The sequence below is a fragment of the Neovison vison genome, chromosome 5 (assembly GCF_020171115.1).
Source record: "Neovison vison isolate M4711 chromosome 5, ASM_NN_V1, whole genome shotgun sequence".
Taxonomy (NCBI): Eukaryota; Metazoa; Chordata; class Mammalia; order Carnivora; family Mustelidae; genus Neogale; species Neogale vison.
Window position 1 is genome coordinate 25,742,837 of NC_058095.1, and position 16,504 is coordinate 25,759,340.

Sequence of the window (16,504 nt, forward strand, 5' to 3'; positions counted from 1 at the left end):
ACTTCCCTTCAAAATATTTGTAAACTATCACTCCTTTCAACATCCTTTGGAGTGGCTGCTCCCATTTTCTGAGTCTGGAAGCTTGTAGTTTTTTCCCTGGCAGTTGTGGTGCCCAGCCTAGCCTCTTAAGCTTTGTGTCACTGGTGGTTGGGAAAACAGGTGCGTGGCTGGGTAGATGGATGTCTCTGGCTGAGGCCAATGACATCCCTCCTACCTCACCTCTTGCCTATAGTACTTGGCAGCCAAGTTGGGCCTCATGACTCCAGACTCAGGGGTGGGGCCTGGACTGGGCCTGTGGGGAGGGATTGACAAAACTGACCACTTAGAGCCCTGTGCCTCAGCTCTTGGACGCCTGGCTGGAAGTAGGCAGTCCAGCTTCCTGTGACCTTGAGGACTTGAACAGGGCAGGGCCCAGGGGGCCCAGTGCACTACCTCTTTCCCCAAGCCTTTTCTCTTAATTGCTCCTCCTCTGTCGCTTCTTCCCCGCCCTCTACTGCCCTAAACTGCTTCCTGGGCCGGAAACTGTTCGGCTTTTTCCTGCCCCAGTGAGGGTTGGAGGGGGCGGGGGTTGTCGCAGCCCTTAACTTTCAGGGAACATGGAGCCCAGGAAGGCGGTGCCTGGGGTGCACAGCTGCGGGCCTCGGGTGGCCGCGGGGTCAGGGACGGCCGCGGAGCTCGTGTACCATCTAGCGGGGGCCCTGGGCACTGAGCTGAAGGAGCTGGCGCGCCGCTTCGGGCCGGAGGCGGCGGCCAGGCTAGTGCCGCTCGTGGTGCGGGCGCTGGAGCTCCTGGAAAAGGCTGCGGTGGGGCCGGACCCAGACTCAGTGAGTCACCGACTTTCCCCTGGCCCCCCGCAGGGCTGGTGGGAGTCCAGCCCTCACCGCCTGGCCTCCCCAGCTGCAGGTGTCCGCGCAGCAGGCCGAAGCAGAGCTGCGGCGGCTGCGGGAGGAGAACGAGCGCCTCCACAGAGAGCTGCGCTCCGGGCCACAGGGTGAGTGCGGGCACCGCCAACGGGCGGGGCGGGCCGGCTCAGGGCCTCCTCCCCAGGCCGCGACTAAGAACGCCCCTTCCTCAGAGGAGCGTGCTCTCCTGAGGCAGCTCAAGGAAGTGACCGACCGCCAGCGGGACGAGCTCCGCGCGCACAACCGAGACCTGCAGCGGCGCAGCCAGGAGACCGAAGCGGTGAGGGCGGGGCGGGGCGAAGGGCGTGGGGCGTGGCGAAGGGCGTGAAGCGGGGCGCTCCCTAGCCCATCCGTCGACGCCCCGCCCACTTCCTCTTTTGCTCTGCCTCCAGCTGCAGGAGCAGCTGCAGCGCCTCCTACTGGTGAACGCGGAGCTGCGGCACAAGCTGGCCGCGGTACAGACTCAGCTGCACGCCGCGAGGGACCGTGAGAGGGAGCGGGAACTGCAGAGCCAGGGGGCCGTGGAGCTGACGCAGGATCGGACCGGGGGCTCCGGGTACGAGCAGAGGCAGGAGCCCGAGCGGGCCACCGCCGACGCAGGAGCCCCGGGGAACCCTGAGGACCCGGTGAGTGCCCATCACCGTACTCACAGGTCCGGTACTTGGTGGGCACTCGGGTTTTCTGTGCTGCGTAGCAGGTCCACCCGGAAAGCGGAAGGCGGCACACGAGTGGCCGGCATCTGCTCCCACGCTCAGCTGTCATCTGTTGCAGCGCCTTCGCCTCCAAGTCTCGGTGCCCGTCACTTGCTCTGTGATGGTGGGGTGGAGGGGAGCGCCGGTAGAGGCCCCCACTGACCAAGCCTGCCCTTCCTGCAGCAGCCAGGCCACCCCTCCAAGGCAGGACAGTGCAGCTTCAGTCGAGAGGAGCTCGAGCAGATCCTTCAGGAGCGGAATGAGCTCAAAGCCAATGTGTTCCTACTGAAGGAGGAGTTGGCCTACTTCCAGCGGTGAGGGCGGTGGGCAGGGGCTGGGAAGTTCAGGGGTCGCACTCACACCCATTGCTGGGCCTCAGGTCCCCAGCTTCATTCTTTGGTTCACTGATCTATCCACAATGACATGTGCCAGGCACTGTGCTGGACACTGAGAGGACATGAATCACACAGCTCCTGTCTTCCTAGAACTTCTTCCAAATGGGGGAGGAGGTAGTACAAAAAGTTACAGCAGTGGTCAAAGAAAGATTCCTAGGAGGGGGCAACATCTAAGCTACCTATGAGGGGTGTTAGCAAGGTAGAGTGTTTCAAAAAGGGGAACAACACGCACAGGCACTTGGGATGAGAGCAATGGTTGGCATTCCCAGGGCTTACCCTGCCCTTTTCCCTCCTCTGTAGGGAGCTGCTCGCAGACCACCGGGTCCCTGGGCTTCTGGTTGAGGCCATGAAGGTGGCTGTCAAGAAGCAGCGGAAGAAGATCAAGGCCAAGATGTTAGGGATCCCAGAGGAGGCAGAGAGCAGGTAAGTCCCTGCCTCCATTCCCACTGAGCCAGTCCTCCCTTGCTCTTTGTGCCAAGCCTGATGACCCAGCCGGGTCGTGCTCTAACCCAGCCTGATCATCCCTTGAGCCTACTACCTTAGCCTCATTCCTCCCTGAACCTGTCACCTAGCCTAGTCACTTCTTAAACCTATTAACCTGGCCTGATCACCCCTGAGCCTGCTGTCCAGCCTGCCACCCTTCTATCTGGATCGCACTTGCCACGCTCACTATGTATCTCCTGCTGAAGAAATCTGGTAATGCTGCTTCTCCACCTTAGTTTTTCAGTTTCCTCTCTTGGCTGGATCTACTTATTCTCAGGGGGTTAAGAATGTAATTACAGGGGTGCCTGGGTGGCTCAGTGGGTTAAAGCCTCTGCCTTCAGCTCAGGTCATGATCCCAGGGTCCTGGGATGGAGTCCCGCATCGGGCTCTCTGCTCAGCGGGGAGCATGCTTCCTCCTCTCTCTCTGCCAGCTTCTCTGCCTACTTGTGATCTCTGTCTGTCAAATAAATAAAATCTTTTAAAAAAGGGGGGGGCACCTGTGTGGCTCAGTGGGTTAAGGCCTCTGCCTTCAGTTCAGGTCATGATCTCAGGGTCCTGGGATCAAGCCCCACGTCCGGCTTTCTGCTCAGCGGGAAGCCTGCTTCCCCTCCCCTCCCTCTGTCTGCCTTCTGGTGATCTCTGTCTGTCAAATAAATAAAATATTAAAAAAAAAAAAAAAAAAAAGAATGTAACAGCCACATCAGGACCTGCTATGAGGCTATCAAATTAAAGCCTCAAGATGTCTTCCTTCATCTCCCTAGCACCTCCTTCTCTCCAGGCTTGAGGGTCTCGTAGTCACTCTGTTCTCCCTTGGCTGTTTCTGGGTACTGTGCAGAAGACTGGACATAGCTGGATTCCCATGGTCCCCCAGGGCCTTCATGAATGACCCCCATATCTCCTCTCTCCTCTTCTCTGACTCAGTGACGATGAAGACAGCTCATGGCTCCTGCTCTCCAGTGATAAGGGAGCCCACCCTGCACCCACTGAGTCCAGAATACAAAGTTTGTATGTTGTGGGAAGAGGAAGGGAAAAGGTTGTGGGGGTGAAGGAGGGGCCCCACCTTTGTTCTTCTCCCCTTTCCTGCTCCACTGACATTCATCCTGCTGTCCTGAGCTCTAAGTACGCCCCTCCCTCCATTGACCCTGGCCCCTTCCCCTCCTCAGTACTTCGGGCTGCCCTTTCTTCCTATTGTATCCTCTTTCCTCACCACTCCCCGAGCCCGTAGCCTTGACCTGTCTAGTATCCAAGCTCAAAATACCTCTTGGTTCTCTCCCCAGCTTTGGCCTGTCCTATCAGAGTGAAACAGAGGCCCCCGAAACCCAGACCAGCAGCATGACTCCCAGTGAGCTAGGGGGAGAAGAGGAGGCCCCACAGCAACCCCACTTGGAGCCTGGGGGCAGCCCCACAGTCCTCAATTCCTGACTGGCTCTGCTCTGCACCCGATGAACATCTTTGCCTGGGGCAGTCTCAGCTGCCCCAGAGAACTGACTTTGGAATCTGGCTATGGGTGGGTGTGTGGCCTCAGATGAGGACAGGGCTCTGTTCTTTTCAGCCCTCCCCAGGCTCTTTCCCAGTCCTGGCCTGAGCTAGGTCATGATGAAGAGCTCAGCCTACTTTCCTTTCCTGTATCTCTGTGCCAAGCCTCAGGGGTCAGATAAAATTGCTTCCTTCTGGAGTCTCAGTTTTCCCATCCATATAATGGAGAGCTGACTACCTACCTCCCAAGGGTTTGTGAGAGTGGCCTAAGGCAATGTAATAAAGCAGCTGCCCATGATACCCAGAAATGGCTCCAAGCCTGTGTATTAGCAGTCTGCCCCCGCCTGGGGGGCAGGCTGGACCTGCCAGGTCCGACAGGACCAGGGGTAGGCTGTGGTTTCCTCACAGGGTCTTGTTGGTTGTTAAGTGGGTGGGGAGCTTCTCGTGGTGAGGGCCTCACTTGTATAGTATGACCTAATGGAAAGACATGGCTCCCAGTCTCACCACACACCCTTGCCTGTGCCGCAGTATCCAGGCTCTTCATCTTCCTGACCCTCCAGACTGAGGCCAGCCCTTATAGTACCCACTCAGCCTTCACCACAGCTTTCCTTTTTATTTGTCTGGTGTCTGATCTTCCCAGCAACTACCCCCCCGCCCCTCTCAGGGAGGTGCCTCATGGCAGCCCGCCCCTTCACACTGGTTTCCTCAGGAAAGGCCTTGGAAGGAAGCAGGGAGGGGGTTGGGAGCTGTGGGGGCCAGACTAACCCAAACCCTCTGGCTGAACGGGCCGCCATGGGACTGAGGCTGCTGCTACTGTTGCTGCTCTGGACACAGGGGACCCAGGAGTCCAAGCTGGACCCCAATGGGCAGCATGTCTGCCTGGCCAGCAGGTGGGTCTTTGTGGGAATCTGAGGTCGGGGTGGTGGTGGCTTTACTGGGGTAGAGGCATTGCCGAGAAGGAGGAAAACATGAGGGAAGAGGCCATGGAGCTGAAGGGAAGAGGGCCTGGGACAGCCTGGAGGGTGGTAGATAGGCAAGGCTGGAGGTGGGAGGGCCAGGGAAGGGAAGGGAAGGGATTAGGAACACTGGAGCTGTGACTCTTGGCTAGGCCTGCCTGATGGGGCTGAGGCGGCCTCCCACATCTCAGCCAGAGATAGAGATCTACCTGTGGAGCCAGTCTGTCCCCTGGCTGACCCCTCTCTGCCCCACAGCCCCTCTGCTGATATCCAGTGCTGCCCAGGCTGGAGGCAGAAAGATCAAGAATGCACTATCCGTGAGTAGCCAGAACAGATCCCTACCCAAGAAGAAATGAGGACATAGCCCAGTGACCCTTCCTTCCCCTCCTCCTGGGGCCTATTTCCCCTCCTGAGCCCTAGAGCTGGAGCCCATCCTGACATCCCCCGGGCCCAGCCCTGAGGGAATGACTCTTGAGGGGGCAGGGTGCTTTGAACCAGTGAGAGGGGCAGAGTGGTCCCCTGGTTTGGCCATGCCACCATCCTTCCCACCTGGGTGGGATGTTTTTCAGCCATCTGTGAGGGGCTAGATGCCTGCCGGGAAGATGAAGTCTGTGTGAAACCAGGCCTCTGTCGATGCAAACCTGGATTCTTCGGGGCCCAGTGCAACTCCCGTAAGTCCTGGTTTCACCTGGAGGATGAAGTTGCTAGGCAGAACTGGGCCCCGGGGAAGCAAAGCAGGTAGAAATGTGATCTTAGAACAGCAGGGCCAGAATCCCTCCAAGCTTCACCGAGGAGATGGAGGCCCAGAGTCGGGAAGTGACGCATTCCTGGAAGGTGACCTGAGTCATCTGGTTTTTACCCATATCCACAAAGCCCTACCCACAGTTCTTAGCTGTGTGCCCTTCACCATCTTGCTCAACTTCTCAGAAAAGACGCTGGTTATCCCTGTTAATTGCAAAATGGGCATGTGTGGAGGGTGGAAGGAGAACCCTGGCCCGGCTCTTCCTTCTCTGGTAAAAAGAGGGCATGGGAAAGGGTTTGGTGCGCAGGATGGCCCAAGAGCAGGATTCAGGGCTGAGAGGAGACACTAGGGGCAAATGTGGCTTTTTTTGTGACCTTCACAGTCACCATCTGGGCTGGGGTCGACACTCAGGATGCTCAGTTCACCTCCAGTGGGGGTGGGTGGAGGATGGGGGTAGGGCGTGAGAGGAAGGAAGGGGCATGGATGAAATCCTACTTCTGTGTGACTCTGACCAAAGCTTCTCCCACTCAGGACCTCTAAGTGTGTTCTGGGGTATGAAGTAGGAAGCTGGGCCACTGCAAAGGGTTTTTGTAGTTCAGAGTCAGAGGCAGGAAGTGAGCTGTGCCCCAGGAGGTTAGGCTGCCTGTTCAAGGGCCTGTCTCTGGTTCTTGGGGGTGGGCCTGGCACCCCTCTTCCTTGTGGAAGGGGGTTGCGACGCTGCGGAGAGCCATGTCTGGCCCTGAGCCTGCTGACCCCCTTCCATTCCCCACCCCGTCCCCATCCCATCCCTGCAGGCTGCCCCGGCCAGTACTGGGGCCCCGACTGCCGTGAGATCTGTGCCTGCCACCCACACGGCCAGTGCGAGCCGGCCACGGGCGTGTGCCACTGCCAAGCGGACCGCTGGGGCGGCCGTTGCGAGTTCGCTTGCGCCTGCGGCCCGCACGGGCGTTGCGACCCCGCGACGGGCGCGTGCCGCTGCGAGCCCGGCTGGTGGTCGTCCACTTGCCGCCGCCCGTGCCAGTGCAACCCGGCGGCGGCGCGCTGCGATCAAGCCGACGGCTCCTGCCGCTGTGAGCCGGGCTGGTGGGGCCGCCGCTGCAGCTTCCGCTGCGCCTGCCATGGCTCCCCGTGCGCACAGGAGACCGGCCGCTGCGTCTGCCGCCCGGGCTGGTGGGGCCCCGAGTGCCGGCAGCAGTGCGAGTGCGTGCGCGGTCGCTGCAGCGCCGCCTCCGGCCAGTGCGCCTGCCCGCCGGGCTTCCGCGGTGCCCGCTGCGAGCTGCCCTGCCGCGCCGGCAGCTACGGGCCTCACTGCCGCGACAGGTGAGCGGGAGGCGGGGGCGCGACCGTGAGCACGCCCTGCCCCGCGCAGGAGCGGTGCGGGGGTGCAGGGGCGAGAGCGCGGGGGAGGAGGGAAGCTGGGCAGCGGCAGGGGCGCGGGGAGAGCAGGGCCCGGTGCTTTCCGCCAAGACCGACGGGGACGGGACAGAAGGAGGAGAAAGACCCTCGAAGCCCGAGGTCCAGCTTCGCCCAGCCCGTCGTCTGGTTGTTCTCAAACCGTAGGAGTACCAGAAAACTATAGTTAGAAGCAGATAAAAGATGAATCGCGTGACAAAACGATTGCAGGGTGCCTTTCAAACTTAGTGGCTTTCAAACTTGGGCCGCTTCACGCACAGTAAGAAATGCGTTTTGGGGCGCCTGTCTGGCTTAGTAGGTAGAGCATGCGACTCTTAAACGGGGGTTGGGGTGGGGGTGCTTGAGTTGCAGCCCTGCACTGGGCGTTGCGCCTTGGGCATGGCGCTTTCTTAAAAGCAAATAAAAACAAAACAACAAAAGGAAATGCGTTTTACATCCCACCTAACTCTGTCTGTCTCAACACACACAGCTCTGGGGTAAAAGCTTAACCAGACAACATACACTTATCTTTGCTTCATGTATTACATGTAATATAAATGTGTATATCTCTATATATTACATACGTGAGATACATACACACACCGTAATGCTTGCTTGCTTGCTTTTTCTTTCTGTTGCGGATCTGCTAAATTGATTTTATGAACAAACGAGTCTGATCCAAACATATGATTCTAGATAACTATCCAAAGAAAGACTTTTCAAGAAACCGCTAAAGAACCAATGAGAGGGGCGCCTGGGTGGCTCAGTGGGTTAAGCCTCTGCCTTTGGCTCAGGTCATGGTCTCAGGGCCTTGGGATCGAGTCCCGCATCGGGCTCTCTGCTCGTCAGGGAGCCTGCATCTCCCTCTCTCTCTGCCTGCCTCTCTGCCTACTTGTGATCTCTGTCTGTCAAACAAATAAATAAAATCTTTAAAAAAAAAAAAAAGAATCAATGAGAAATTAAGATTAAGGAAAATCTTAGTGGGAGAGTTCTTAGGAGAGTAGATCCTAAGAGTTCTCTTCACAAAGGAAAAAAAATTTTTTTTTCGTTGTTTTTGTTTTGTTTTGTTTTTTGTTTTTGCACCTAAATGAGATGAGGGACATTAGCTAAACTTACTGTGGTAAACATTTCACGATATAGGTAAGTCAAGTCGAGGCTGTGTACCTTAAATTTACTCAGTGCAGTATGACAGTTACAATCTAAAAAAAAAAAAAAAAAAAACCTGGGAAAAATTTTTTTTTTAAGATTTTACTTATTTATTTGAAAGGGTGAGTGAAAGATAGCACAAGGTGGTAGGGAGGAGAGGGAGAAGCAGACTCCCTGCAGAACAGAGAGCCCCATGTGGGTCTTGATCCCAGGACCCTAAGATCATGACCTCAGCTGAAGGCAGATGCTTAACCCACTGAGCCAGGAAGGCGCCCTAAAGACTTTTTTTTTTTTTTTAAACATAAGATAAACTTGAAATTATAGTGATGAAAACAGACATGTTTTAATTTTTATGCATTTTCATCTTGTGGGACAGGAGATACTCTGAGTCCCAATCATGCCAGACCTCAGAGATGGTGGGGAAAGGAGGGTTGAGGGGAGAAAAGGGATAGGAAGGAACACTGGGGAGAAGGTTGGCCAAAGTAACTTGGCTGTTCTGGCTGGGCTGGGAGTTCTTGGTAACCCTGGGACCCTAGGAAGGCCAGGTTCTAGAATGGGAAGTTAGAAGGAGAAGGCTGGAATCCTACGGAGATCCTCTGTCCAGCCTTTTTGTTGTACATGGGGAAACTGAGGTTTAAACCTGCCTGAGTGCTCTGGGTGCTCTCCAGTGTCCCTGGAGGCCTCAGTGGGGACTCCCTCTATCAGCTCCTCAGTGCTGCCATGCACTCCTTCCCTTCCCAGCTGCGGCCACTGCAAGCACAAGGAGCCATGCTCTGTAGACACAGGCAGCTGTGAGTCCTGCGAGCCGGGCTGGAACGGAACCCAGTGCCACCAGCCCTGCCCACCTGGCACTTTTGGCGAGAGCTGTGGACAGCTGTGCCCCCACTGCCGGCTTGGGGAGGCCTGTCAGCCAGACACTGGGCACTGTCAACACTGTGACCCTGGGTGGCTGGGGCCCAGGTGAGGGGGCCGGCCTGTTCCGGGTGGGGTGCACCTTCCTTCAGGATCCTGGTTCCAGCTACTCCCTCTGGGGAGTTGCTGGCCCTTACCCCAATACACTAATTCACAAAGCCTTTGGGGCCTGCCTCCTGGGGAAGTGTGAGGGAAGAGAGATGGGGGCTGATGAGGCCCTGGGCAGAGTTCTCTTCCGGCTCCTTCCCACTCAGGTATCCTGAGCTCTCTCTCTCTTTTTTATTTTTTCCTGAGCTTTCTTCTTCCTCTCTAGGCTTTGTAGTCTGTCACCTCTTGGGTTTGGCCCCAGATTCAAGGCCCTGTTTACACCTGAGCTTCATTGCTGAGGAGTAGACAGTTGGGGTCCTGAGTCCAGAAGAATGGGGGAAGATGGGTAAGACCCTTCTGTGGGGGCTCTGCCTTGCCAGGCCTGCCCTGCCCACCTATTCCAAGTCTCTCATCACCTCAGGTGTGAAGACCCCTGCCCGACTGGCACCTATGGGGAGGGCTGTAGCTCTGCCTGCCACACCTGTGTTCAGGGGACCTGTGATGCTGTGACCGGGGAGTGTATCTGCCATGCTGGCTACTGGGGACCCAGGTGAGAGAACTGGGGCCCTGGCAGGGAGGCAGGGGGCTAGGTCAGACCTCTGTGTGTCTGTTTCCTGAACTTCCCTTCCTGGGCTTCTCCCCCTCCACACACCCACCCAGCACGCTCAGCTCATCGCTGTGAAGTTATTCCTCCTGCTATGAGGTCTGCATCTTCCAGAAGTAGTGATGCTTAATCTAAAAGGCCTGGCTCCCTAATGAGGTGGAGAAGTTCTTTAGGGGTAGGATTGCCGACTCCATTGTTGTTTCCCTGAGGTCTTGAGATGGTAAAACATAAACAAGGTCAATGTCTTCGATGTCAGGTTTTCCACCTCTAGGACAGAATGTAGTATCACGTGGAACAGACCTAATTTTCTAGAGGAGAGGACCAAGGCCCAGAGAGCAGGGCAGGGCGGCTCAGACCTCCAGACCCTGAAGACTTTTCTCTGGATGCCGTTGGCCTCTGGCTTATTTCACATTAGTGCTGGATGGGCTAGGGGTGAGGATCAGGAGAGGTGGAGCTTGTCTGAAGAAGCCCCCTGGGGGGCTGGGTACCGAGGGGCCGCCTCTGGGTGGCCTCTCTGGAAGACAGGCTTAGAGGCTAAGGGGATTCTCCCAAATACTGCCAGCGGTACTTAGAATGTGGGCTCAGAGGTCAGAGGAGTCTGCTTGGGCATCGTCCAGGGAAGTCTGTGTGGCAGGGGTTGGGGAACGGTGCCCAGAAATCTACCTTCCCCTATGCCCCACCTACCCCTAACTCTTCTCACCCAGCCTTCAGCCTTTTTGTCTCTTATCATCCCATAGCTGCAACACTTCATGCCCACCTGGTTTCCATGGCAACAACTGCTCTGTTCCCTGTGAATGTCCAGAGGGACCCTGCAACCCTGTCTCTGGGGCCTGCCAGCTGGGTAAGGTGCAGGGGCTCCTGGGTGGCCCAGTTGGTTAAGCATCTGCCTTCAGCCCAGATCATGATCCCATGGTTCTGGGTTGGAGCACCACCCCCACCCTAACCCCCACCCCGCCCGCCACTGGCACAGCCCAGCAGGGAGCCTGCTTTTCCCTCTCATCTGCCTGCCATTCCCCCTACTTGCGCTCTGTCTCTCTATCAAATAAATAAATAAAATCTTAAAAAGAAAGAAAAGAAGAGAGAAAGGAAGGAAGAAAGAAAGGTGCAGGGGACAGTAACCAGGGAGAGACTGGCCCTTCCTTTATATGGCTCTAGGGATGTATCCCTTGCCAGGGAGTCTGGGCTCATCAGAGGCATGAAATCTGTATGGTTAACTTTGGGGGTCCCTGAAAATAGGACAGCCCCTGCCTCCTGAGAAACCAGGCTAGCAGCCAGGAAATGAGCAGGCAACTCTCAGACCTGCTACAAAGGGGATATGGACAAGTGGGAGCAGGGGCTTGTGGAACAGACCAGGGCCCAGGCTGGGGACAGGCTAGCAGGATTGCTGCTTTGGGGAGCTGAGTAGAGCTTACATCTCTCAGAAAAAGGGGAGGGACCCGTAGGTGGAAGATTCTGGGGGGCCGGGGGACAACTCAGAGCTGGAGAGGAAACATGATGTATGGAAAACACAATGGCCCAGAATATTTGGCCATCCCCTGCTCTCTCTTCCTCTCCCCAGGGCACCACAGTCAGGATGCAGCCCTCATCGCTGGCATCCTTGTGCCTCTGCTGCTGCTTCTCCTGGGCCTCATTTTCTGTGCCTGCTGCTGCTGGGCTGCCCGGTTGGACCCCAAGGACAGGTGAACTCTGGCCTGTCCCTTCCCCCACCCCCAGCTTGGGACAGGGGGTTGGGAGCAGGCTGGCATCTGGTTTCCCTTCGGGGGTGGGGAAGGACTGGCCGGGTCACACACTTAAGTCTGAGGTAACAGGGTAGCTGGCAGTGGTCATGGCCTGGACACTGCCATGTCCAGGCCATACCTTCCTTGAAAGCCTTCCAGAAGCAAGTTTCCGAGTTGCAGGAGGGTGAGCAGTGGCACCGGGCACTGGGCATCAGGCTGGGGCAACTCAAAGCCCGCAGCTGCTGAGGGTTTATTCACAGGGGCCCAAAGAGGAAAGCAGGGAAGGCAGAAGCCCCAGGGCAATGCTGAGCAGGGACAGGAAGAGACTAGGCCTCAACAACTCCCTGTTTCTCCAAAGGAGAGTGACGTCAAAGTCCGAGTGGTGGTTTATCAGAGATGGCGGCTTTCTGAGAAGAGGAGATAATAGGAAGGATTAGGGGGACTTTCGGGGGTGGAGGTGGGGGTGCCCACTGCTGGGGAATGTTGTTTGTACCGAGCTTTGTTCCTTTACCAAATCTCATCACATTTCTGGTTCCTTGGAGACTCACAGCAGCAAGGAGGTTCAGAGCAGGGAACATACAGGCGGAAGGATTAGTGTTCTCAAATCACAAAGGAGGGCACGGAGGCCTAAGGTCACCCAGCCTGTCACTGGCACCCACAAAGCCCATGCTCTGTTTTTCTGGATTCTCTGGTGCTCTCGTATTAGTTCACGCACTAATCCCCAAGCATCCTACTCTGTGCTGTGTGGTACTCGCAGATGACAGACCCTGGGCGTGGGGAAGAAGACCTCCACTTGAGAACAGAAAGGGACAAAGGCTATCAGAGGAATGGTAACAGTGAAGCCGTGGCTTCCAGTTGTTGGGGGGGTGGTCAGGGACAGGCTTCCTGGAGGTGGTGGCACTTTCAGAAATGTAGCTGAGTTGGGACTCAGCAAGGGTGATAATAACACAAAGCTGCATTTGGGGGAACCCCCACCGGGTGCCTGGCACTAGCGTGATAGAAAGGCACTAGCTTGACAGATGAGGAAACTGAGGCTCAGAGAGGTGAAGCCTGTTGTTTGGATTTTACTCTGTGGTCCAAGGGAACCACTGAAGTAGACAGTCACTCTGTGACCCTGCCTCTCTCACACTAACCCCAGGACTAAAATGGTCCTGACCCTTTCTGCGGCCCCCACCCTACTCCCACCAGTGGTCTTATGCACTGACCACCCTCCCGTACCCTCAGGCCAGCAAGCGATGGAGCTGCTGTGTCCAGGATGAAGCTGCAGGTCTGGGGGGCGCTGAGCAGCCTGGGCTCCGCACTACCGTGTGGTAGCTTCAGCAGCCACAAGCTTCCCTGGGTGACAGGTCAGTGTGGGTGCTGAAGGTCAGGGGCTGGGATGGGACAAGGTCTTCTGTGGACCTCTGTGCCTGACCCCAAGCTCTCTGCAGTCTCTCACCATGACCCGGAGATCCCCTTCAACCACAGCTTCATTGAGCCACCCTCGGCCGGCTGGGCCTCAGATGACTCCTTCTCTTCTGATCCCGAGTCCGGAGAAGACGAGAGCCCGGCCTACTGTGTACCACCCCAAGAAGGTAGTCCCCGACAGCCCGCTCCGCCCTGAGCAGCCCTGCCCACTGCCACTTCTTTATTCCTTCAGCAAACATGTATCAAGTGGCCTTTCGAGTGCAGGTCCATTTCCTGGCCGTGGGACATGGTAAAGAACAAGACCGAACATTCCGGTCTGCCGAAGCTTGTTGTCTGGCTGGTGGTGATCAGGAACATGTAGGACAGAGGCTGTGTCAACATGCTCTGATGGGGGACATAAAAGTTGGGGCTCATGATCCAGCCCTGTCAGGGGTGATTAGGGCCAGGGAAGATGGCTCAGGAGTTGAGTCTAGCAGAATCAGGAGGAGTCAACCAAGTGACAGCTAAGGAGGGGTGTGAGAATGGTGTTTCAGGAAGAGGGAACAACACACGCAAAGGCCCGAAGGTGAGAGGGACTGGAGTGTGACACACTGACAGAGCTTTAGCTTGGCTAGCATGTGGTATTAGTTCACAGGGGAAGGGGTGGTGAGAAGAGTGTGTGGAAGGAGTCATGTCTACCTGAATAGGCCGTCCCCTGCCTCTGTACCCTCACCCATTTCCTCGCCCCATTGTTGATGCTTCCCAGCAGATGTCAAACGGAGTAAATAGGACAGATTGGGGTGGCAAGCCCAGCTTTAGGCAACCTCTTCTGTCTCCTCTTCCAGGGATGGTCACTGTGGCCCACGGAGAGTTTGTAGAAGCCAGCCTGGCTGGAGGTCCCGTCCCTCCCCCCGAGGACGCCTCCACCCCGTTTCCCATCCCGCGCACTTCCAGCCTCGCCCGGGCCAAACGGCCGTCAGTCTCCTTTGCCGAAGGCACCAAGTTTGCCCCACAGAGTCGCCGAAGCTCAGGGGAAATCTCCAGTCCTCTCCGAAAGCCCAAAAGGCTCTCCCGGGGGGCCCAATTGGGCCCTGAAAGCCAGGAGGCTGAAGAGTCCATGGACTCAGAGAAAGCAGAAATGGATGAAACCCTTCCTGGTGCTGCCAGCCCCAGGGATTCAGCCACTGGCCGCCGCCGGCTACCTCTTGGTGGCCGGACAGTGGCTGAGCGTGTAGAAGCCATTGAGGGCAGTGTCCTGGAGGGCTCAGGCTCTGTGACTACGATCTACATGCTGGCAGGGACACCCCAGTTATCTGAGGGCCCAGTCCGGTCTGTTCTCCGCCGTTTTGGTAGCTTCCAGAAAGGCCAGGCAGGGCCCAAGGTCAAGAGTGCCATCCCCAAGCCTCCACGCCGGGCCCTTAGTCGAAATAAGGGCAGCCCTGGACTAGCCTCTGGCTCTGCCAAGCAGAGCCCCAGCCTAGCCCCCAATGAAGAGCTTACTAGGTCCTTAGAGTCTGTAGGAACTGGGCCAGAGGAAGTGGCCAGGGGGCTGGGGGATGGTACCAAGAATTCAGGAAGGGCCCTGGAGCTGACCCCTGACAGTGGCCCCCAAGAACAGGATCCCCAAAAGCTGGCTGATGAGGAAGAGCAGGAGGAGCCCCAGTATGAGAACGTTGCACCCATCTCTGGGCTACCAGTACCCTGAGAACCTTGAATTTGGAGAGTGGTAAGACTGTGGATAGGGGGTAGGCTTCTGAACTGCCCCTGGATCAGACTGTGTTTTGCTGGAAAAAGATCTCAGGGCCAGGAAAGACAGACCAGAGCCTCTGCCCTTTCATGGGGAAACGTCAGAGCTGGAGGCCAATTGGCTCTGGGCCCTGGCAGTGCTCTGGGAGTGGTCTGGAAGGCCCGGGCAGAGACCCCATGGGGTGGAGTCAGGAAGGGGAAAGAGATGACTACAGGGACTTTTTTTTCTGTTTTCCTAGACTCTGCCCCAAAAGGCTATTCTTTCCTCCATTTGCAAAACATTTTTCTGAAATGGGAAACAACCTAAATGATGACAAAAGATTGGTTAAAGAAAGATTGCTTAGGATAGGTCCCTAAACAACCACAAAAATCACATTGTGTAAGAATATTTAATATGGGAAATAGGGGAGACTGTTTATGCTCAACTGTTAAGTGTAAAAAATAAGGTGGCTTTTTATAAATTTCATTTCTTTTTGCTTCAGGCTACATGTTTAGAATTCTCCCACTTTGTGTATATTTTGTGATTGTTTTACAAACTTTTTTTTTTCCTGAAGGATGTATGTGCATAAAACATTTTGAGGGAGAGGCATCAAATGGCATTTTTGGGGGGGAGATGAGATTGTAGCTAATATTTATTTTCTTAAACTTTTGTATTATTTGTAAATTGTCATTAGTGAACATTCTTTTTACTTTTCTCACTAGATTTTTTTAAAAAAATATTAAAAGCAATGTTTTTTTGTGAAAAATTTTAAAAAGTACTAACATTATAGACATGTATAAAGTAAAAAAGAGATTTCCCTTTTCCTCAGAGGAACCTGAGGGACAGGGGAGGGACCAGACTTAACTTGTCTCTGAATGTCTTTTGGTCTTGTTTGAATTTTTTTTCTCACATACTTGAATTACCTAGTCCGTACAGAAACAGCAGCTTCCCCTTCTATCCCAGTGCTCAGAGAATCTGGTGAACAGTTCAGATCTTTCCTTTCAGATGTTTTTCTGGACATATGAAAACAAAAGATCATATTGTTGTACACTTTGTTTTTTTACTTAACAATATAGTTTGGTTATATTTTGATGTCCGTAAATGTAAAGCTACCTCTTTTTATTAAAAAAATGGCTACATGGAATTCCATCATGTGGAAAAAACACAGTTTATTTAAACCATTCCCCTACCCGTGGAGATTTGGGTTGTTTCTAATCATTTTCATGCAATAAATGACACAGTGTACTATTTTGTCCATATTTCTTTTTGCACTGTGCATGTTTTTCTGCAGAAGAGATTCCTAGAAGTGGAATTGCTGGGTGATAGGATAAGACATTAAATATTTGGGCACTTACTTTACATTGCCCTCCAAAAAAGTTACATGGTTTTGTATTCTCACAAATGATGGCAAGATCTATTTCCGCACACTCAGTCTAATAGGCTGAAATGGTATCTCATTATCTTAGCACAATAAAAATAATAAAGTGATAACATGCTAAAACTTTTTAAGAAGTTAAAAGCTTTGTACAGATAAAAGGGTTTTTTACATTTTTTTAACTATCAAAAAAATCATGTCATTAAAATGTGAATTTCTGTGCTTATTCTAAGGTTGAGCTTCTTTTCGTGTCTTTAATAATTATTTTTTTTCCTATGAGTTATCTGATTATGTTCTTTCCCCGATTTTCAACTGAGGTGTTCATCTTTTCCTCATTGATTTATAAGTGTCTATGTATATCAAGGATATTAATTCTTTGGCCCATTTGTGATTGGTCATTTAATGCTGTTAATAGTTTCTTTCTTCTTTCCATAGAAGTTTAAAATTTTAATTTAGACAGTCTTTTTTTTTTTTTTTTTTTTTTTTTTGGTGGGCAGCAAAGCAAGGTTTAT

At 54.4% G+C, this 16,504-nt stretch overlaps 2 protein-coding genes across 3 annotated transcripts; both read left to right on the forward strand.

Annotated features, from left to right (window-relative positions):
* The first annotated feature begins 546 nt into the window (after positions 1–546).
* LOC122906349 (Rab interacting lysosomal protein) lies at positions 547–4,252 on the forward strand. Its single transcript, XM_044248179.1, has 8 exons — positions 547–824; positions 898–991; positions 1,076–1,182; positions 1,295–1,528; positions 1,781–1,908; positions 2,290–2,412; positions 3,394–3,477; positions 3,750–4,252. The coding sequence occupies exons 1-8, from the start codon at positions 597–599 to the stop codon at positions 3,892–3,894; spliced, it is 1,143 nt and encodes a 380-aa protein (XP_044104114.1). The 5' UTR covers positions 547–596; the 3' UTR covers positions 3,895–4,252.
* An 82-nt stretch (positions 4,253–4,334) lies between these two features.
* Positions 4,335–16,224, forward strand: SCARF1 (scavenger receptor class F member 1). 2 transcript variants are annotated; one of them, XM_044248177.1, is made up of 11 exons: positions 4,335–4,838; positions 5,160–5,221; positions 5,474–5,575; positions 6,441–6,966; positions 8,926–9,144; positions 9,605–9,733; positions 10,525–10,628; positions 11,346–11,466; positions 12,730–12,851; positions 12,936–13,079; positions 13,737–16,224. In XM_044248177.1, the coding sequence occupies exons 1-11, from the start codon at positions 4,624–4,626 to the stop codon at positions 14,594–14,596; spliced, it is 2,604 nt and encodes an 867-aa protein (XP_044104112.1). In that variant the 5' UTR covers positions 4,335–4,623; the 3' UTR covers positions 14,597–16,224. The 2 variants fall into 2 exon arrangements, with proteins under 2 accessions (XP_044104112.1, XP_044104113.1); XM_044248178.1 differs by having other exon boundaries at positions 12,973–13,079; positions 13,737–13,850.
* Positions 16,225–16,504: the final 280 nt, after the last annotated feature.